Below are 22,055 nucleotides of genomic sequence, written 5' to 3'. Positions count from 1 at the left end.
CCTCAGCCTCCCAAGTAGCTGGGACTACAGCTATTTTTTGTAGAGATGGGGTTTCACCATGTTGCCCACGCTGGTCTTGAACTCCTGGGCACAAGTGTTCTGCTTGCCTTGGCTTCCCAAAGGGCTGGGATTACAGGGGTGAGCCACAGTGCCTGGCCTGAAACATTTTTAAAGAGAAGTTTTGGAATTGTTCACATCTGTGCTTAATTTTCAAGAGAAGATGGTTTCACCTCTGAGAAGTCAAGTTATCTCAGTCTTTAAGACACACGCTGTGCTCTCCCGTCAACTCTAGGTCTTATTTTGCCATTTCAAGTACTACTCAGGGTTTACTCTTACCTCAACTTCAACCCTAGCCAAAAATGCACAAGACAACTAAATTATATATATATATTCTTACATATGTATTTAAGTTTGTAATTAAATATATGTAGTTATATAGTTGAAGACTAACGAGAAGTTGCAAAAATAGTACAAGCTTCCTGTGTACCTCTCAGCCACCTTACCCCATCATAGTCTCATGTGGCCACAGTGCAAGTGACAACTGACACTTCAGACACCCAATCCACAGCTATGGGATGTTTCAGTTCAAGCCTCTCATCTTTATTCCTGAATGTAAACCAGCAGAAAACAAAAATTTGAACCATGTTGGCTTAATTTGCCATAGAGATGCCTTAATCTCTTGGTTTTCACTGATTGTCCAGATAACAAGTGGATACTTAAAAAATGCTTCTTTGTGGCCTGAAAGCCTGCATCTATAATTAAAGCCTGCCCATTGTTAACGCCACATTCCTTTCCTAAGGATCCATGTGGTAAGTTTCTCAGAGAACTTATTGTCAGGGAAACATTTGTTTCTCCAGAGAAAAAGCTCCCTTTTGCCATAAAATGAGAATGATATAAACTATCGTATTTTTTTTGTTTCTCTTTTTGCCTTGGCCATCAAAGAAATTCAGAGGAACTTTAGGATATAATTGCAGTAACTGACTCATTTAATATTTATGTAATTATTTCCCCTCTCCCTTTAAATAGCTTCTCATCTTTCTTTTTGTCTTCATTTTAATTGTACAGGTTCACAATCCCTTATTCAGTATTCCAAAATGCAAGAAGATCTAAAAATGGAATGCTTTTTTAAATTCAGGAAGCTTAGTGTGAATATTCATATGTCACTACAGAAATACTAAAATGCTTGATTTCAGGGCACTGCCCCAGACCCCTCTGGGAATGTTATATAGTATTCACTTTCTATAGTCTGAAAGATTCTACATTCTGAACCGTAGCTAACCTCAAGGGTGGCAGCCAGGAAACTGTGGACCTGTGTGTGTTTGAATGTGGGAAAGCCCTCACAGATTCCTCAGATGGTAGGCATGTGGCCTAGAGAGGATCCCAGAAGTCCATATGTGGATGTGACCTGATACAGAAGTAAGCCAAAGGGAGACCTGCCTGTGGCTGCCATCCATCCCTTAATCCCAGTGCCCATCTCCCCTGGACACTGGTGACATTACCTGTCTCTGAAACTTCTTGTGGTCGGACTTTCTTGGTCAGTTTCAGAGCTGCTTCAAGGTCATAGACTTGGGACCGAGTGAACTTCAGCTCCCTGCGGAGCTCATTAATTTCCGTGATCAGAGAGACATTTTCCTGCAGAAAAGACGGAAGAGAGAGGGAGCATGGAGTGGATGGATGAGTGGTTAGTGGGCATAGCACATGCCCTCCTTGGGCTGAGTAGGTGGGGAATGGGCAGTTAGGTCTGTATCCAGAACTCCGGATCCTCTATTGGGGCCTCAGCCTTTATTCCAGCCTATTGTTCAGCCTCTTAAGGAACCAGCTAACTTACCTACAGGTGGACTCAGCACCATTCCCCTCCATCCATGCTTGTTGCAACGTCAACAGCAACCACAATGCTTTTCTAAGCACTTTTTATATGAGTTTAAATGCATCAAAATAACCCTATGGCTGGGTTGTTATTACAATCACAATTTTACAGAGGAGAAAAGTGAGGCACAGAGAGAGGTATGCAACTTGCTCAGTTACATAGCTAGCAAGTGACAGAGCCAGGATTACAACCCCAACAGTGTGGCTCCAGAGCTCATAAGCACTGTGCTATATTTTACTCATTTTTCATTCATTTGCTGAACCCACATTTATAGGCTATCTGGTAAGTCCAAGGGATGCAAACAGAAATAGGACATGGTCTGCTCTCAGCATGCTGCTGTTTAATGAGTACAACAGAAAAGTAAATGGATAATTAATATCTGCTGCATCCACTGCAAACTCACTTCTTTTATTTGTGTTTGACAAATAAAATGCCCATCCATCCATCCATTCAACCATCCATCTAATAAATGTTTTTTGAGTACCTATAAGGTAGTCATCCAGTATTATGGAGACACTGTGTTGATCCTAGGGTATAGAGAGTAGATCTTAGCTTCTGCTCTTGAGGAGTTGACAGTTTAGTGAGGGGTGTGGGCACAGTTTAGTGTGGTGGCCACCTTGCTGCGATGGAGGATAGGGCCTGGAGGAAAGATGCTTAGTTCTGCCTGAATGACCAGGGTAGATTCCTAGGAATTGACCCCTGGGCTGAGGCTTGAAGGAGTCACCAAGGAGAGGGTAAAGGGTGTCCTAGACAACTAGAACAGCAGGAGCAAAGGCACAGAATATGACACAGCTGATGGGGATGGGGGAGACCGCAGCAGTCCTGCATCACTGGAATGCAGAGTGAGGAGGGGAGTCAACAGCAGTGAGGATGAGGCTGCTGGAGGTCTGGTGGTGCAGGATCCACAGATTCTCTTCTCTCCTCTTTCCCCACACCTCAAATCTCTGCCTTCCATTTCATACCCAGCACAAGTACCCCAGGGAGGAGCCCCGTCCCTAAGGGCCCAAAGAGACTGGCCACTTTGCTCATAGAGCCCACAGCCACAGCAGTCGGCCTGTCTACAGGAGTGCCTTGTGTATGACCATACAAATACATCACCTAAGCACCTTGTTAGCTGCCACCCTGACTCATAGGTCTGGAATGGGCCCTGAAATCCTGCACTGGACTCCCAAGAAATGCTGCTGCGGGTCTGCAGGCCAGACCACACTTTCAGTTGCAAAGCCCTTGATGGTCTGCATGCTAGAAAAGGCAACTGCAGGCTAAATCTACACACAATGGACCTGTGCCAGGGACAAACTGTGCTTCTACTTGGGACATCATCTCAGGAGTGGTAGCTGTGGAGTCTGAGCCCAGAGAACAGGATGGTCTTTTTTTTTTTTTTTTTTTTTCTTTTGAGATGGAGTCTCACACTGTTGTCCAGGCTGGAGTGCAATGGTGTGATCCAGGCTCACTGCAGTCTCTGCCTCCCAGGTTCAAGTGATTCTCCTGCCTCAGCCTTCCGAGTAGCTGGGATTACAGGTGCCTGCCACCATGCCCAGCTATTTTTTTGTATTTTTAGTAGAGTCAGAGTTTCACCATGCTGGCCAGGCTGGTCTTGAACCCCTGACCTTGTGATTCGCCCGCCTTGGCCTCCCAAATTGCTGGATTATAGGCATGAGCCACCACGCCTGACCTTGAACAGGATGGTCTTAAGCACTGTTCTCCCTGCTCTGTGACTAACAGTTCTCTGCTGTGGGGAGGTACCTGTGGAGCCCAAGAGGGAGCAGGGGTTGAGCTAGAGACACTGCAACAGATTCTTTCCCCCCAGAGATACTTCATCTAAAGCACAGATCGATACCTTTAGACTTCCAGTATATTTACTTAATTTCAGTATTCATTACAATACAGTTTGGATGTTTGTCTCCTCAAAATCTCATGCTCAAAACTGATCCCCAGTGTTGGAGGTGGGGTCTAGAGGGAGGCATTTGGGTCACGGGAACAGATTCCCTCATAAAGGGCTTGGTGCCATCCTCGCAGTAACGAGTGAGTGCTTGCTCTATTCCTTAATGCAGGAACTAGTTGCTTTAAAAGAACCTGGCACCTTCCCCTCTCCCGCTCCCCCTCTCACCACGTGACGTGTCTGTTCCTCTTTCACCTTTCATCATGAGTAAAAGCTTTCTGAGTTCTTGACCAGGAGCCATGCTGGCGCCCTGCTTCCTATACAGCCTGCAGAACTGTCAGCCAAATAAACCTCTTTTCCTTATAAATCAGCCAGCCTCAGGTATTCCTTGATAGCAGTGAAATTCTCTCTCTTGGATGAAATGCCCAGTCCTCACTGTCAACCCCTCATTCTCCATGTTAGCATTTGTACTTGTGTTTCTATGAGTCAGATGTTCTCGCCATCGAATGTTTGACCCTTTTAGCCAACCCATGCCTTGGTGATCACAGTGTGATGGGTCCCCCACCAGGTTACTTAAGGGTGTATGTTCACTGTCTTAACCCTCAAGGCCAGGCAGTTAGCCAAGACCATAGTGCCCAGCTGAGGGGCAGGTGTCCCTGATAACCCAAACATCCTGAAAGATAACTGAAAACCTACCGAGGAAAACAGCCCCATGGCAAATACACCCTAGGCAAAGAGCCAGGAAACTAGCTTAAAAGCAGCTTAGAGATGTGAGGCAATGCAGATCTCTACAGCTGTCCCGCTGCTGCCCAGGACTGCCCCACACAGAAGACCTATATAAACTCATCCGCTCATCAAGCTGGACTTGACATTCTTCAGGCTCCCCAGTTTGGGAGGAAAGATGGGGGACATTACAGTCCCACATTTTCTCATAACAGTGATGGATTTCCCACATTCCCCTTCCAGATGCTGCCTGATAAAACTGCTAGATCCTCCCATGGACCTTCTCTTTGCAGTCTTTATATCATGACATGATCAATACATATTTATCGGGTTATAGACCTTGGACCCTGCCTTGCATGTTAGAGGTGCTCAATAAACATCTGTGAAATGGATGAGCAAATGAATAACTAATGCAGTGGATGCCAAATCGAATAAGGTGAGATTCTTACTAATAAGGAAGTTACAAACCAAGGGGTAAGGGCCAGTGAAAGAAAAGAAGGGAGCGGGGATCTTAGAGCCACAGGGGCAGGCTTGCTCACTCGAGGTGTCTCTCCACTTCTCCTTTCATTAGGCTTCGCTAAGCTTCACTTCTCCCGATCCTCATTAAATAATGCATCAATAAGCATCAGAACAAGCACTAGAAACTGAAAGCACAGTTCGAGTTCTCTCAGTTTGCATCTTTAGTTGCTTCCTCTTTTTGGTCATCTCCATTCATTCTGTCACTGAGTCCTGTTGATTTTGCGTCTGAGCTGATTCTGCTGTTCATGCTTCTTGCTGGTCTGTCCCCAGCTCTCAGTGCTCTCCCCTGTTCTGCTGTAAAGGCCTGCCCAAGTGGAGCCCTGCCCTGGCTTCTCCCTACCCCTCCACCCTCTACAGCCCTGTCACGTGATTGGGATTTCTGGTTCCCAGCACCCCCCTGCCAACCTCTGACAGCCTCATGATGCTCCCTCACCTAAACGGGTCTCCAGGGATTGATCCTTGCTGGAGTATGATTGAGGCCCACCACTCAGTGCAGCCTGACTCTCTTGTTCTGTTCATTCATTCGTTCACTTACTCACTTAAGAAAAGTCATCTAAGAACCAGTTCCCAAAAGCTTACACTGCTCATCGTGCCAGACGTGAGGTCCCGCTCAGTTTCAGTGCAGAGCTGCTGCCACGAGAGACTGAAGCAGGGGCCCACCCAGTGTGAGGAGGGCTCCCAGGGGAGGCAGAGGAGAAGAGTGTTCCAGGCCTGGAGCCTGGAGGCAGCAAGCAGAGCCTAAGGCAGCAAGAGTTTGATGATAACGGTGATAAGAGTAACACAAGAGCAAGGGTTGACTGGATCACTGCAGTGTGTCAAACAGCGTACACACAGTCCCTCAGTTCACTCTTACACCAGCCTCGTGAGGAAACTGAGGCCATACCTCAGTGGTAGAGCTGGGGTCTGAACCCCGCTGTGCCTCCATCCAGAGTGCTCCCGTTCCTCCATGGCTACTGCTTTCCCCCCTCACATTTACATCACCTCCATTCCAACACCTCACACAGTATGATGGCGAAGGGCACTCCCAGTAAGTGTTGGGCTCCCTGCAAAATGTTTTCTGGGATGGCCGGTGTTCTGAGGGGTCCCGAGGCCACACTGAGATCAACTGAATTAAAATGCTTTGGGTGGCTTTGTGAATTAAAAATGTGAAGGCAATGGGTTTGCTGAACCTTCTCTTCCTGATCTCTCCCTGATCAAACTGGCCTCCAAAAGCCCCTCCAATCCTCCAGGCTCTCACCTAGGTCTACTCAGCTGTAGAGGAACTCTGACCTGGGGTACACCAAGGTGCCAAGTCTTGGGGGATGTGAGGCTGTTTATGGAAAAAGCTTTTTAAGCAAAGGGGCTCTGCCGCGCGGTGCAGGACTGCCTTTAGCCTTTGGAACAGACTGATGAGCCTGGCAGGTGTTTCCGACCTCCGTACTGAGCAGAGAAGGGGAGGGAATGGCTACAGCGCCCCCTAATGGCATGGCCTGAGTTGATACCTTTAGAATATGGCAGCACCTCACAGCCTGGAAAAAGCAGGCAACAGATTTATTTCCATGGACTTGGAATCCTTGCATCAGTGACATCTTTCTGGAACCCACAGTTAGTGGGCTCACCATCTGCCTAACTGCACAAATGAGCCATCCTGGAATCCTTCTCCGTTCTTCCAACCTCCCTCCCATGTCTAACCTGACATTTTTAGTTGTCGTTTCTACTCTGAAATGCCTTTGGACACCAGAGCTTTCCCTTTTCCAAGTCCTTCTCATCACCCTTAACATGACAGTCATTTCCTAATGGAGTTTTCTGCCACCTGCCTCTTTCCCCACCAGTCTTCCCACCCTGCCAATGGAGTGTTTTGTCTTTTCAAAACCAAGATACCCCTATCTAAGATACCTCGGGTGGAGCCTGTTTACAGGACAAACTGTACTTTTTGGCATGACATGGAGGCCCTTTTCAACGTGACCCTCAGCCACCAACCATTTCTGTGGGTACTTCTCCACCTGGACTCTCTTCTCTTGGACTCCGGGGTCTCCAGGCACCCCACAAGCCTCACTCTTCTCTGCTTTTTCTCAGGTTGTTCCCTTGGCCTGGAAGGCTCTTCCCCCACTTGTTCCATGATGACCCTTTACCCACCCTTCAAGGTCCAGCTCAAATGTCCCTTGCCCTCAGAAACCTTCCATAAGTCCTGAAGGCATCACTGACCCCCTTTCCAGGATGAGCCCACACACGGCGTACAGTGAACTGGGTGGTAGTGATTTGTACCTGGTCCAGGTTCCCAATGATGAACTCCTTGAGCACGGGAACACTATCACATTCATCTTGGAATCCTCCGTGACTGACACAGAGCTTGCTGCACAAGAAGCCCTCAAAAAATGTGTACTGAATGAATAAAACGTGTGTCCTAGATGTTTGTATCTCATAGCAACTCTTATTTTCATATCTGCCAGTGCGCTGAGGAATGGAGTGGGGAGGCTGAGCTCCCGTCTGAATATACAAATGAGACAGTGACCTCATTTTCTGTTATTTTCGAATGGGTTACTCTAAGAGGCCATGTTTGCCACGGCCTTCCTCAGCTTTTTTGGATTGAAGTGCCAGGGCTCTGGCAACCCGAAGACGAGGTCCGGCCAGCTCCTGACCAGCACACACCAAGGCCACCAGCTGAGGGTCTGGAATCGGTTATGCCATCCACCCTCCACCCCCGCCACCTGCAGTCCATAGGCACCTGTGGCCCATCCGGTGACAGGCTCCTAGGCTCTCCCACGGCTTTCTACCTTGGTTCTTGAATAGGTCCTTTGCTTGGACGACGAGGATGGAAACCGCTTTTTGAGCACTTACTCTGTAACAGGCCAGTGCCTAGTGCCTTATATAGTTATCCCATTCGATCTTGCAGGAACACCTCCTACTTCAAGTTGGTGTTTTCTTCCCTATTTTACAGACAGGGAGGGTGGCTCCTTCAGTCAGGCAGTTTACCCAAGGTCTCCTGGCAGAAAAGTGCCAAGGTAAACCAGGGTCAGCATAGTGGTTTTGAAAACTTGTTTTTAAAAAATCTTCCAAACTTTTGCCAATAAAAAGAGCCCCACTGTTATCAGCAAGCAGTCTCTTTCTGGTTGAAGGGGTGGGGCCCGGAGACCTGCACCCCTGCCACCCGAACATCCCCTTGCCCTGGGCCCCAAGGGCTCCCTGCAGTTGCTGGAGTTACTTATTTGGATCCACGGGACTCCCCCGCGCATAGATGACAGTACTGCTGGAGAAAACATTCTTCCAGGGACTTCACTTGATGGCTCCCTCTGCCAGCCATCTCGGAGTGGCAGGGCTGGCAGGAGCCCCGCTTGGGTCTCCTCTGCTTTCCACCCATGCTGGCTCAGCATCCTCCAGGGTATGGTGAAGAAGAACAAGATAGGAAGCCCGCCCAGCAGCCTCATGCTGACACTCGCACCCTCTGGCTAGCCTGTGGTCTTCCTCCTCCTACACCGATGTTCGCTTCGGCTGCTTGGCATGGAGAGAGGGACCCAGTCTGTGTGGGGCCCCTCAGGCCTGTGCTCTGGTGACAGGACAGAGGGGGCTCAGCGACGTCAGCGTCTGACAACTGCTCCTGCCGTCACCCTGGTTCCCCTTCCTGCTTGCTGCACTCCGGGCCCTCAGCAGCGGCTCAGTGTGTGGCTGCTCGTGTCTCGGGGCTCCATCAGCTGGAAGCACTTCTATCTCTGGGCCTCCGATGACTTTCGTGGCCCAGGAGTAGGGCGATGGGTAGAGGGACCAGGCTGCTTTTCAGCGGGGAATGGTGGTAAGATGGCATGAGATCAGCCATGCCTGGGTCTGGCCTGAATCAGTGTGCTCTGCCCAGCTGTGCATGAACTGGCCAAGGTGGGAACTGGTTTGTTTCAATCTAACTGCAACCTGTTCTCATTCCAGTATTTTAATTACAGCATTAAAGAAATGTGAACATAAAAAGGTACGTGCTTTATAAATGCGATTCTGATGTTCCCTTTTGATACTAATTCACATTAATTGCCTCAGACAATACTGATACCCAAACAGAAATCTGGCAGAAGAATCCCGACTGGCAGTCCTGATAACGTGCCAGGGTGGAGGTGGCAGTAATGGGGTCAGGTGCTCTGAACAGCCTGTGAAGGATCCAGGGAGGTGGGTGTGAGGCGTGTGTTAAACCAGAGTGAGGCCAGCTCTGGGAGGGTGTGGCTAACTTGGGACCCAAGAGAGAATGGTAGGGACCTGAGGCACCAGAAACATCAGACGAAGCGAGGCGGGGCCACGAGATACCAGTAGCAGAATAAAAAGGGGCAAAACCAAGTCGGGCGAAATGAGAGCTGGGAATGGAGGAGAGAAGGGAGAGTGCTCAGGAGAGCTGAGATGATATGGATGAGGGTCTACGAGAGGAGGGAGGCAGGACACGTGTGTGCTCTGGATAAAGGTGGGGTAGAAAAAAGGAACGGGGTGCCAGGGGAAGGGAGGTGGGCATTGGTGGGGCAGAGGGCGGGGTGCAGCATGGAAGTGCCTAGCAAACCTCCTAGGTGAGCTCTCAGCCACAGTCACGGCGAGGATGAGCTCTGGGAGGTCAGAGGAGAGGAGTCAAAATAAGACTAGGGGGAGCTACTGGGTCCCCAGATTCCTGGGGAGCCCTGAAGACAGGTGGTCCCAGAGGGACCCTTGATGGGATCTCTCATCTGGGACCCTGGGCGGAGGGAGCGCACAGGTACCTGCATGATGCGGACGTAGTCAGCGCGGTGCAGCTCGCCCTCCTTGACCACCTTCTTCTTGAGAGTGGCCAGGTTCCTCTCCAGGTGCTCCCGCTGCCGGGAGTACTCCTGCTGCAGGTCCGTGTTCAGCCCTGCGATCTCCACCTGACAGGCCAGGAGACTGTCAGCGAGGGAAAGGAGACCCCGGGAGGGCAGGGCGTGGCAGAAGGGGAGGCTGAGCTCACCATGTCTGCTCGCTGCACGTACTTCTCAAAGAGACCTCGGACCTTCTCCTTCAGCAGCCGCGGCTCCTGAATATAGGCCACGCAGTTGTGGAGGTCTGTCTTAAACCTCTTGACCAGCGCTTCCAAGTCCCGCTCCTGCAATCAGAGACATTTCCTTCTGGTGCTGTGGGGTACCTGCCAGGTGGAGGGGCGGGGGCTGCAGGCAGAGGCTAATGGCCCAGAAAGGGAAAAGAGACACTTCATCTGGGACTTACAGCTGACTGCCAGGGGCCGCACTGGGCAGAGAGACCTAGACGGGCACACGGCCAACAGGTGGAGACACTAAAAGTCTTATGTACCTGCCTTTGGCTGGGCACCGGCCTCAACAGCCTTCATGGGGCTTCATCCTCAAGAGGCCACATAGGGCTCCTTTATTGGCTCTGGATTCCTTTCAGGACCACAGGCCTTAAACGATGAAAGGAGGCTCACATGGCCACCCATAACCCTTGAGAGCCAAGGTGAATGGCATCATTTCTCTCTCGAAGATCCCTGGCCCGGGCTTCCACGTCCCCCCCATTAGCTCACCCAGGGCATACCCTTCCCGATGGCTGCCGTGAGTGGGCAGGCTGGTTCATCCTCACACTTGGCTAGCGTCCCCTCTTCATCTTCATCACGCTTTTGCCTGTCTCTTCCCCAACCCTGATCTGGAGAAAGTCTCTCCTTTCTCCTTTCCCCCATGGCCCTTTCTACACATTCTGTCATTTTCTCCCTCTTGATACGACTATTATGCACATGCCACAAATCCCCGATCGGCCTCTTCAGCAGGGAAAGGGCAGGCTCTGTATCACTTCATGTTTGTGGCCCTGCAAGCTGCCAGTGTTACCTACTACAAAGTTAATTAATGCTTACTGCAGAGGAGGGAAAGTCCCAATCTTTTAGACAGAGTCTCGCTCTGTCGCCCAGGCTGGAGCGCAGTGGCACAATCTCGGCTCACTGCAACCTCCGTCTCCTTGGTTCAAGCAATTCTCCTGCCTCTGCTTCCCAAGTAGCTAGGACTACAGGTGAGTGCCATCATGCACGGCTAATTTTTGTATTTTTAGGAGAGACAGGGTTTCACTATGTTGGCCAGCCTGGTCTCCAACTCCTGACCTCGTGATCCACCTGCCTCGGCCTCCCAAAGTGCTGGGATTACAGGCGTGAGCCACTGTGCCTGGCCGGAAAGTTCCAATCCTATTCAATAAAAATAAGGGCGTGGCCTCTGCTAGGGGAGGGCACAACCGTGTCCTGGCCCGTGTCCAGAAAACCTAGATCCCATTCTCAGCTCTGTGTGCACTACCTAGTTGTGGCTGCTGGGCGAAGTTTCTTGACCTCCCAATTTTGTGGGCCTAATTTTTCTTATTTATAACATAGAGAAACGGGAATCGATGATCTTTGAGGTTCCCCAGGCCTCAGCAATTTTTTGGTCATCAAAGCCTTAAGCCAGTGACGACAAATTGCCTCTCTGAGCACGTACTTTCCTCCGCCAAAGAAGCTAAATGCTACAAATATTCCTACCACGCTGGCTTCCCACCTCCTTGATCACTTACCCAAAGTCATTTTATAGTCTCAGATGGGCTCAATGATGTAAATCTACAGGGGCCTGAAATCAGGCAGGGCTGGGAGCAAGCAAAGAATGTGAGTTAAAATGGGAAACAGATCCTTGCAGTGGGCTGGCTCTGTCTCTTGGAAGCCAGCTGCCCATTGCAGACAGGTGCCAGATCCCGAATCCAAGAACTGCCAGACTCTGAAACCCTCATACCTTCTGTCTCTCTCTGCGCATCTCCTGATCGGTGGCTCTCAGTTTCTGCCACAACTCTGTGATGTTCAGCTCCAGTTGAGTGTTCTGCTTATGGAAATGCTCCAGTTCAGCTTCCATCTGTAGCGAACAAGGGAAGAGTCAGGAAGAAGGAGAATGAAAACTGTATCTGAGAACCGTACTCTTTTTTTATATTTTTTTTCTTTTAGTAGAGACGGGGTTTCACCATGTTGACCAGGATGGTCTCGATCTCTCGACCTCGTGATCCACCCGCCTCGCCCTCCCAAAGTGCTGGGATTACAGGCTTGAGCCACTGCGCCCGGCTGAGAACCGTACTCTTCCCATGGGGATGCTGCCCGACTCCCAGGCGTCTCTTTTCTCATACCCTTCTGCGTCCCCTGGATCAAAACCTTTCTTCTACTTGCTTTTGTAACAGCTCCCCACCCCTTGACTGAGAGGCCAGACCAGCATCACGTGCCTCCAAGGCCAGGCTGGGAAGGTTTCCCTCTGAGTCACTTTCCCTTTCCTTCAGCCATGCCGATTACTTTATTTCCCTGAATTCCTTATAAATTGGTGACACCCAAGTACTGGAACCTCAACTCTAACCTGACGCAGAGTTCCCCCGAGAAGCACCTTCCTCACCCACTTTGTGAGGCTGTGTGAGTGAATCTCGACCCTCTGGGGCCACGGGTCATTCTAAAGCAGAAATTTTGGCGTGACCGACATGTGGGCACCACCCATGCAAGGCATAAAACAGCAAAGGGGAAGCTGAGAAGGAGCCTCAGCCTCATGATTCTGTTGAAAGGTCTTAAAAAGTACTGTCCTGTCTTCACAGGAAAAATAAAAAACCATCATACGCTTCTGAAAAAATTTTTTTTTAGACAGAGTCTCACTCTGTTGTCCAGGCTGGAGTGCCATGGCGTGATCTTGATCTTGGCTCGCTGCAACCTCCGCCTCCTGGGTTCAAGCAATCCTCCAGCCTCAGCCTCCTGAGTAGCTGGGATTACGGGCACCTGCTACCACGCCCAACTATTTTTTTTTTTTTTTTTTTTTGTAATTTTAGTAGAGATGAAGTTTCACCATGTTGCCCAGGCTGGTCTCGAACTCCTAACCTCAAGTGATCTGCCCACCTCGGCTTCCCAAATTGCTGGGATTATGGGCGTGAGCCACTGCGCCTAGCCTGAAAGATTTTTTTTAAAAATTCACTGTTGCATTTATATTAACCGAAGTCATGGGAACGATCACTGGAGTGTCCAATTAGAATGAGACTAGCCATGCATAAGCTTTCGTTGACCTAATTCCTGCCCAAAGCAAAGAAGTGATGTTTGACTTATGGACTAAATCTGGTGGACACTAGTGCTTCTGTTAATAGGGAGGTTTTCTGACCGTTTTAGGAGAATGGGATGGTTCACTGGGTTCCTTCATGGCTGGATAGAGTAAACCCCCTGCCAAGTCTATCCCAGGCCGTTTGGTCAAATTTCAAGGCTCTTGGCAACCTTCTAGGGGGGGTACCAGGAGGCCCTAACGAACCATATCCATGTTCTAGACACAAAGGGGCAGCTTTTAGAAGAATGTTTTCCTCATTATGGGAAGCATTTTGTATAGACACAAGAGCCCTTTGACCCAAAGTCTGGCATAAAGGTGGCACTCAAATATTTGATGAATGAACAAATGAATGAAGGGCAAGTGTGTGCACAGAGAGCAACAGTGAGGGATGTGAGAAGAGCCTGGGACAACCTGCTTCTGGAAGAGGAATGATAAGATAAGAAGGCGGTGTTAGCACAGTTACGTAGAACCACCCTGCAGAGGTCACACATCGAATCTGGGTATTTGCACAGCTAAAGAATGTGCCCATTAGAAAGGGCCGCCCAGCTTGCTGTAGACTTAGGGATGGAAAGCTGACGAAGAGGTAGTTTCAGGGATAGAAAGCTGGTGAAGAGGTAGTTTCTGCCTTCAAGAGGCCTTCCACCTGCAGGGATAAGAAAGAAGTCAGTCAGAAGTTAAGGTGGAGCAGGATAAACACTGCACTCAAGGCAGAAAGCACTGCGTGTACATAGAGGAGGTGAGCAGGCAGCACCCAAAGAAGGAATGTGCCCGCTGGATTCAGGAGGGAGAATAAGCAGTAGCGGACAAAAGGGGAAAGAGAAGTCCAGGAAGAGAGAACAGCCTGCACAGGGAGGACCAGAGGCACGGGCAGACTGGCGCATCTCTGCAGGCGGGGGGACGGGAGGGACGGGTGAGGCTGGCTGAGCGAGGTCAGGCAGGAACCATGGCAGAGGCTCAAGCGGTGAGAAGTTTGCCTTTATCATGAAAGCTCAGAGAGCCAGAGAGCCGCTGAAGGCGTGGCCAGGAGCCGAATGAGGTAATTTGCATCTCAGAGGGTCTGACGCGGAGGTGCTTCTGGAAAGAGCAAGACGGGGTCAGGCAGCCCAGTCAGGAGGCTGCCCCTGTGGCCCAGGAGACAGACGATGGTGTCCTAGGCCAAGGCAATGGCAGCTGGAAGAGAGAAAGGGGCTTCTGTTTGTGGGGCTCCCAAAGGTCATGTCTGAGTCCTCATTCTCTAAATCTCAGGCCAGCACTGACAGATGAGGTTAGCACGGAGGGCATACAGGAGTATATCATTTACTTCTGCTCATTTTTTCCCCCCCAGCAAAGACTCATACTACCGTGAGAATAAAAATAATCTGTTTATGGAAACATTGGGAAGTGTGTCAGATGTGACTAGCTGGCTGAACACCCGGAAGCCTAGCCCATTATGTGGCAACAAGCATCTCTTTCCCAGTGCGGAAATTCCATCTACTTTTCCAAGTGTTTTTCATCACACTCAGAGATTCTCCGTGGGGCTCAGGCAGGAGGGTAGAAGGCATTTTGCCCCTCCCCCACCACCTGCCCGGGGAAATCTGGCAAGGTCTGAAGGCATTTTTTGGTTGTAACACCTCGGGCAGGGGGTGCTACTGGGCTCTAGTGGGTGGAGACCCGGGATGCTGCTGAACACCCTACAACACAGCGCAGGCCCGCGACGACAGTTACCGATCTCAAATAGTAACAGTGCTGAGCCTGAGAAAGCCTGCCCTAGGTGAGTACCTAAATGAGCGTGAACTAAAATGGCAGGGCTCGGGAAACCCCTCCCTCAGGCAGGGCAAAGGGACCCTTGAACCATCAAAGTTGGAAAAAGTAGGTGAGGGGAGATACCTGAATCGGGAAGCATCACAAGAGGTTTTAGCTCTACAGCTGAGCTGAGGGCTTGAGGCTTCCTTCCCGGGAGAGAAGGATCTTTATGAGATCCACAGTGCATGCACCAAAGGTATCTTTGACCCCCGGAGAGAAGCCCCAAGGTCAGAGGCTCCCGGAAGCACCCAGGCCCAGATATCCCTGACAGCAACTGGCAGCCGCAGCGGGAGGTAGGAGGGGCCCTGCTAGAATCACTCCTGAGGTGCAAGTGTACTCCCTGCCGAGCAGCAAGGCCATGGGTGGCCCGTTACTGCCAGAGAAGGTGAATGGTGCCCCCAGGTGTGTTGGTGGGGGACCTAAGCTGACCATTAGCAAACAATGGACCTGACCTGAAATCCGGCTGACAAATGTGTCAAATGAGGAGACATGGGGCCGATTTCCAGGGGCCTGTGGTGTGCAGGGGCCTGTGGTGTGCTGGCCCTCCAGGTAGGTGGGGCCTCTGCTCTTCCTCTCATCTTCTCAGGCTGCTATGGTCTGAACGTTGGTGCCCCTGACCCCAAATTCCTAGGCTGAAACCTAACCCCCAAAGTATGGGATTAGGAAGTCAGGTCTTTGGGAGGTGATCAGGTCACGAGGGCAGAGCCCTCACAAATGGGATTTGTGCCCTTGCACGAGAGGCTGGAGGGAGCTTGTGTGCCCACTTTTGCCTTTCCATCACATGAGGTCACACCGCAGGTGCCATCTATGAGGAGGCGGCCTGGACGCCAAATCCGCCGGAGCCTCGGCCCTAGACTTCCCAGCCTCCAGTACCTTCAGCAATACATTTCTGTTGGCTATAAGTTACCCCTTCTATGGCGTTTTGTTATAGCACCCCAAATGACTGACAGCTGCCATTTGGGGGCCCTGAAGTCACTCAAGAATGGCAGGAGGCCCCACGGAGGCAGGTCTGTGGTCAGCTGGGGGCACATAAGCTAAGAGGGCAGTGTTGGCAGCTATGCAGAACCACCTTATAGAGGACACACATCGGGTATGGGTATTTGCACAGGGCTGCCCAGAAGTGGCCTGATAACGACTTTTCCCCTGGCTCTTCTCATCTTAGAACCACAGAAAAAGTCACTGTCACAAGGACACGCCCTCCCTGGGCTCCCTGGCCCTGAACTGATCTCCACCTGGCTTCTTTACTGGGTTTACCAGAGCAAAAGTGTCCTTGGGCAGACAGGCACCACCATGGCTCTTGCACATCCGGTTCTAGCTGGGTCATCAGTGCTCTCTGACACCCTTGTATCTGTTATCCTAGCTCAGCACAAACAATGAGAGAAGATGGAGGGGGAGCAGAAGCCTATTTTAACTAGGTGGTCAGGGAAGGCTTCCTTGAAGAAGTGGCATATAGGCTGAGACCTGAAAGATGCAAAGAAGCCAGCCATGTGGCCATCTGGGGAAGAACCTTCCAGGCAGAGGCAGCAGCACTGCAGAGGCCCTGAGATGGAAAAGCGTGACTTCTGGGTACTGTCAGAAAGCCAGTGGGATGGAGCAGGGAGAGGCAGGGAGAGGCTGGATCACGCAGGACCCTGTGGGCCTGATTGGGAATTTGGATTTTATTGTAGGTGGAATGGGACCCCACTGGGGAGTTCACTCAGGCCTCTATGTGGAGACCAGACTGGAGGCTGGAGTTTAGTCCGGATAAGAGATGGTGGCTGCTTGGACCAGGATGATAGCAGCAGCAGGAAAGGAGGGCTGGATGTGAGATATCTTTTGGAAACTGATCAGATAGATGTTGGTGATGATTGGGATACAGGAGTTAAGAGAAGTGAAGAATCAAGAAAGACTCGTACATTCCTGCATTAAGTAACTGGATGGATCATGGACCACTAACTGAGAAATGGAAAATTAGAGGAACGGGGAGAGAAAAATCAGTAATTCGGTTTTAGGTCAACAGGGACTCCCCTGTCGGCCGCTTGCTGCCCAGCAGGGGAGGCTGACGGGGAAACAGATGTTGCAGGGAATGGTGGGGGACCTCACAGGACTCTCAGAAACCCTTGTCCAGTTGATCTTGCTTCTAATCTCGCCTCTCTACCTTCATCCTGTTTGCTTCCCAGAACGTATTCTTAATCATGCCACTCTTCTGCTCAAGAGCCTCTGAGGACTTCTCATTCCTTATCAGACGAAGTCCAAACACCATGGCCTCACCCAGGGTGGCAGCCAGCATTTCCAGTTTGAGAAGAAATATGCTTGCTGGCAGGATAGCCTGTTGGCTGAGTAAATACTGCCCTCTGGTGGCCAAATGCCCAATAGCCGCATCTCCCTCAGGAGGGCACAGACCCGCTGCACACCATGGCACAGCCCATCCCCAGGTCCTGTGGCAAGTGAACTCCCAAGCGATTTGCTTTTGGACAACTGAGCCAGCAGCTGGGCCACAGTCTTCCCTGTTGCACCCCTGAGGACTGGAGGCTGCACACACCTTGGGCGCGGAGAGGACTGTGAGGAGAGTTTCCTCTTAGTCCCTGAGGCCAGCTAGCCTATCACGGAAGAAGAGACAGAGGGTCTGAGAGGGCAGAATGTTGGAAATGGCATCTCACCTCCTGAATCTGTTCCTTCATCACCCTGATCTCATTCTCCCGAGGTTCTATTTGCTTCTTCAGCTCTTTTATTTTGTAGTCAAGCACAAACTTGAATTTCCCTAGTTCTTGATTTTTCTTTTTCAGATCATAAATTCGTTTCTCCTGGGGATGAGATGAGAGAAAAGTGAGAGATACTATAAGGCTCTGGTATACTGCAGCCCTTTAGGGCAAAGAGCATCAAGGCTGTGGTTGAAGAGGTCACCCAGCAGACTCCTCTCCTCCCGTCAGTACAGAGGCTGGCACTCTCCCCACGGGGCCGCCGCACAGACTCCTTAGCTTCTGTGCCAGGACTTTCATTCATTCACTCACTCACTCATTCATATTAGGTTGTGAACAACTGTATGTTCCAACGATGGCCCCCACAGCATCTCCCGCCCCACACTCCAGCTCTTCTGCAGCCTGACCTTGCTCCTTCTCCATCAGGAGATAGAAGCCAATTCCCTTCCCTTGCATCTGCCTGAACTTGCGACTTGCTCATAACCCAAATACTGCAGCAGAAGGGAGGCTGTGTGGCTTCCAAGGCTAGGTCAAAAAAGGCCACGCAGCTTTTATCTGGCTCTCTTGGGATGCCTGCTCTGGGGGAGGCCATCTGCTATGTAAGAGAGACATCCAGGCTGGTGGGCACATTAGGGGCTCTGATCAAAAGACCCAGCTGAGCCGAGCCTCCCAGACATCCTGCCAAGGTGCCAGACATGACTGAAGAAGCCACATTGGATGTTGATCTTCTATCCTCCAACTGTTTTGAGTCACCCCCAGTATTCCCAGCTGAGGCCCCAGATATCGGGGGCAGAGATAAGCCACCCTGTTGTACCCTGTCCAGATTCCAGGCCTGTAGGACCTGTAAGCAGAATAAAATAGTTATTTTCAATGACTAAGTTTTTCTTTTCTTTTCTTTTCTTTTTTTTTTTGAGACAGGGTCTCACTCTGTCACCCAGCCTGGAGTGCAGTGGTGGAATCTTGGCTCACTGCAACCTCTGCCTCTGAAGTTCAAGCAATTCTCCTGCCTCAGCCTCCTGAGTAGCTGGGATTACAGGCATGTGCTACCACTCCTGACTAATTTTTATATTTTTAGTAGAGACGGGGTTTCACCATGTTGGCCAGGCTGGTCTTGAACTTCTGACTTCAAGTTTTCCACCCTGCCTTGGCCTCCCAAAGTGCTGGGATTACAGGCATGAGCCACTGCACCTGGCCTCAGTCACTAAGTTTTAAGGTAATTTGTTGCATGGGGATAGTAATTGGAACATGAGTATCTCCATCCATCAAACATTCACTGAATGAACATCTTTTGCCAAGTATTGAGTTTCCAAATATAAATATAACACAGTCCCTTGCCCTTAAAAGAAAACACTGGCTGGGAAAGAAGATACAGAAGCAAATCTAAGCCTAAAATGTGATAAATATTGTCAAAGAGGAAAGCACAGAAGGCAAGTATCAATCGAGGCTGCCGAGAATGACTGGTTTGAGAGCCACATGGTGGTTCATGGGTGAAGTGAGAGGCCAGGCTGCGGAAATAAAGGAGGAAAGTGAGGATCTTCGTGTTGGAGGAACAAGTTCAGAATTTATCTCATAGGCCAGGGGTTGGCAAATTATAGCCCGTGGGCCACATTGGGCCTGCCGTCTATTTCTGGAAAGCTTTCCTGGAACACAGCCAAGTCCATTCATTCATGTTGTTTGGGGGTGGTTTCACACTACGGCAGTGGTGTTGATTTGTTGAGGCAGAGACCACATGGCCTGCAAAGCCAAAAGTATTTACCACCTAGGTCTTTACAGCAAGAGCGTGCCGACCCCTGCTGTGGCAACGGCAGCTGGAAGGGCTTTGGGCAGGACAGTCGCAGCACTACACCTGTACCCTGCCAGTGCATGGTGCCACGAGGTGCGAAGCAAGGCCATTGGATCGCTTAGAGGGCTGCTGCCATTTTCCAGGCGAGGAGGCCCTCATCCCTTTCTTGTCAAAACCCCCTTTGAGAATCTGAACAGGCCTTTGGATCCTCCCGGATACGTACATTCGAGAAGAAATGTGCTTGCGGGCAGCAGCCTTCTCAGCAATCTAATGGCCTTGCTTCACTCTCATGCAGAAATGACATCCAGGCATGATCCCATGTAATCCTTTTAAGACCCCTTGAGATGGTTATCATCCCCATTTTTTTTTTTTTTTTTTTTGAGATAGAGTCTTGCTGTCACCCAGGCTGGAGTGCAATGATCTCAGTTCACTGCAACCTCTGCTTCCCAGGTTCAAGTGATTCTCCTACCTCAGCCACCTGAGTAGCCGGGATTACGGATGTGCACCACCCCGCAGAGCTAATTTTTGTATTTTTAGTAGAGATGGCGTTTCACTATGTTGGCCGGGCTGGTCTCAAACTCGTGACCTCGTGATCTGCCCGCCTTGGCCTCCCAAAGTGCTGGGATTATAGGCGTGAGCCACCGTGCCTGGCCAATTGTCCCCATTTTACAGGTGAGAAAATGAAGGCTGAGAGAAGTTGCTCAAGGTGCAATGGCCAGTCAACAGAACCTGGGCTGGACCTGGTTCCCAAACACTGAAGCCTGCATCCTCGGTCCCCGGAGAATTCTGCCTGCCTCAGGCCGTAGTGGCAGAGGGGATGGAGAAGAGGGCATAGAATCTGTATGTCCCCAGGAGGATGATACTAAATGCTGCGTATTGAGGTGTCTGCCCCACAGAATGTGATGTTTCTGTTGTCTGAGTGTTTTGCAAGAAAGGCATCCCAAAAACTGGAAGCAGCCTCCTGGACAGAGCCAACCCCAGGAGAGTCCCTCTGCAATGGGGGGACCATGTAGGCAGTCTGGCAGGCGAGCTGCCCCCAGTCCCTCAGGAAGTATCTCCGAAGATGCCTGGAGCAGTGGAGTCAGCTGACTCCAGGTTCACCTATTAAAGCGTGTGACCCTGGGCGAGATACCCAACCTCCTGGAGCTCAGCTTCCCAGCCATAACACTAGGTTGCTCAGGCCCACTGGGTTGTTGGCGGAAATAAACGTGATGTGTTGACAGCCAAGCACACAATAGGCACTTCACTGACCGCTGGTTCCCCCATCAAGTTAAAGCAATACATCCTGAGAAGCCAGGGACCCTCTCTCCCCTGAGCTTAGCCCATCTGGCCGTAGCTGAGGGAGGACAGAAGGAGGGCTGTCACCTTGTCTTGAATAGTCTCATCTCTTTCCTGGATCTCTCGCTTGAAGCCTTGGATGTCCTTTTCCAGAGACTTAATGACTCCTTGCAGCTTCACCTGCTCTCCTTTCAGGGTCTCGATGTCGTTGGTCCGTTCTTCAATCTCCTTCTGTAGGCTGCTGAACTAGAAAAGCGAACAGCAGCCACAAAGGCCACTAACGTCAGGACTCATCTCCATTCCTCCCACTCTCTCGTGTGAGGGGCTCCCCACCGCTGGCCAACTGCGAGCTCAACCGCCCCACTTTCTATGAATGGAAAACTCTTAGCACTCGACATTTCTGGGCTTTTAGGAGTGAATATTTGGAGAACTTGGGACAGTTCAGGAAATTCCCAGGCCAAATGGATGATGTAGTATCCTGTCCCATAACATCCGGGCACATTCCCCACATGAGAAGACTGACTGTCCACACAGGAGGCTCCAGAGACCAGTGTGCCAAGTGGACCAGAGACTCCCATGACCACACTGATCTGGAAAGGCTGGGATCCACACTGCATCAAGGTCACAGAAAGCGGGCCTAACTGAGGAGCCATCTTAGCCATGAGTCAGAAGTGAAGACCGATTGTCCCCTGGGTTTACTGGTGTTTTTTTTGTTTTGTTTTGTTTTGTTTTGTTTTGTTTTGTTTTGTTTTTGAGACGGAGTTTCGCTCTTGTTACCCAGGCTGGAGTGCAATGGCGTGATCTCGGCTCACCGCAACCTCCGCCTCCTGGGTTCAGGCAATTCTCCTGCCTCAGCCTCCTGAGTAGCTGGGATTACAGGCACGTGCCACCATGCCCAGCTAATTTTTTGTATTTTTAGTAGAGACAGGGTTTCACCATGTTGACCGGGATGGTCTCAATCTCTTGACCTCGTGATCCACCCGCCACGGCCTCCCAAAGTGCTGGGATTACAGGCTCGAGCCACCGCGCCCGGCTGGTGTGCTTTCTAATAGGAAGAACTTGAGCTTGCTTTGAACTTGGGTTCTCCAGGGCTAAATGTTTTGAGGAAACTGAGTTGAGTCCTTCCTCACCTGTGACAATGAGTGAACTAGAAACATCTTCCCCACTTTGTAAACTAAGCATCCTACACTCCCATTCCCTCTCCCACCCCTGGCGCTGAGCAGGAGCCCAAGGATGCCTCCAGGCTAAGACTTCATCTGTCTCATCCCCAGACCTTGTCTCCACTTCTACTTCCATCTGAGGGTTAGCTCTGAAAACACCGACTGAATCCTACTAGCCAGTAAGTGAAAACTAGAAAGCCTCTATCTGCACACGGGGACCCCAACATCCTGTGGAAAGGAGAAGCCCGTGCAGCTGCCTTTCCGGGGATGGGGTGGGGAGGGTCCATCTGCTTGGAGGTGCACTGGCTGGGGCTCTTCTCTCAGCCTGCTGGCTGGAAACGAGGACAGGCAGGACCTGGCCAGGC

General features: G+C 50.7%; 1 protein-coding gene across 3 annotated transcripts in view; it reads right to left on the bottom strand.

The window, feature by feature from the left end:
- The window catches only part of CFAP57 (cilia and flagella associated protein 57), a 79,885-nt gene that overhangs the window by 14,183 nt on the left and 43,647 nt on the right, over positions 1-22,055 (bottom strand). For 2 of the 3 annotated variants that reach the window (XM_039473798.2, XM_039473799.2), the window contains exons 17-22: positions 20,618-20,776; positions 17,431-17,574; positions 11,687-11,803; positions 9,910-10,044; positions 9,686-9,829; positions 1,500-1,632 (exon numbers count right to left, since the gene is read on the bottom strand). In XM_039473798.2, the coding sequence (XP_039329732.1) occupies positions 1,500-1,632; positions 9,686-9,829; positions 9,910-10,044; positions 11,687-11,803; positions 17,431-17,574; positions 20,618-20,776 (832 nt within the window). Of the gene's footprint in view, positions 1-1,499; positions 1,633-8,451; positions 9,095-9,685; positions 9,830-9,909; positions 10,045-11,686; positions 11,804-17,430; positions 17,575-20,617; positions 20,777-22,055 lie in introns of those variants that run through there. The other variant, XM_074380665.1, reaches the window with a different exon arrangement.

Source organism: Saimiri boliviensis, chromosome 11, assembly GCF_048565385.1.
Source record: "Saimiri boliviensis isolate mSaiBol1 chromosome 11, mSaiBol1.pri, whole genome shotgun sequence".
NCBI lineage: Eukaryota > Metazoa > Chordata > Mammalia > Primates > Cebidae > Saimiri > Saimiri boliviensis.
Note: the sequence above shows the minus strand (reverse complement) of the source record. Positions and strands in the feature narration are given on the sequence as shown.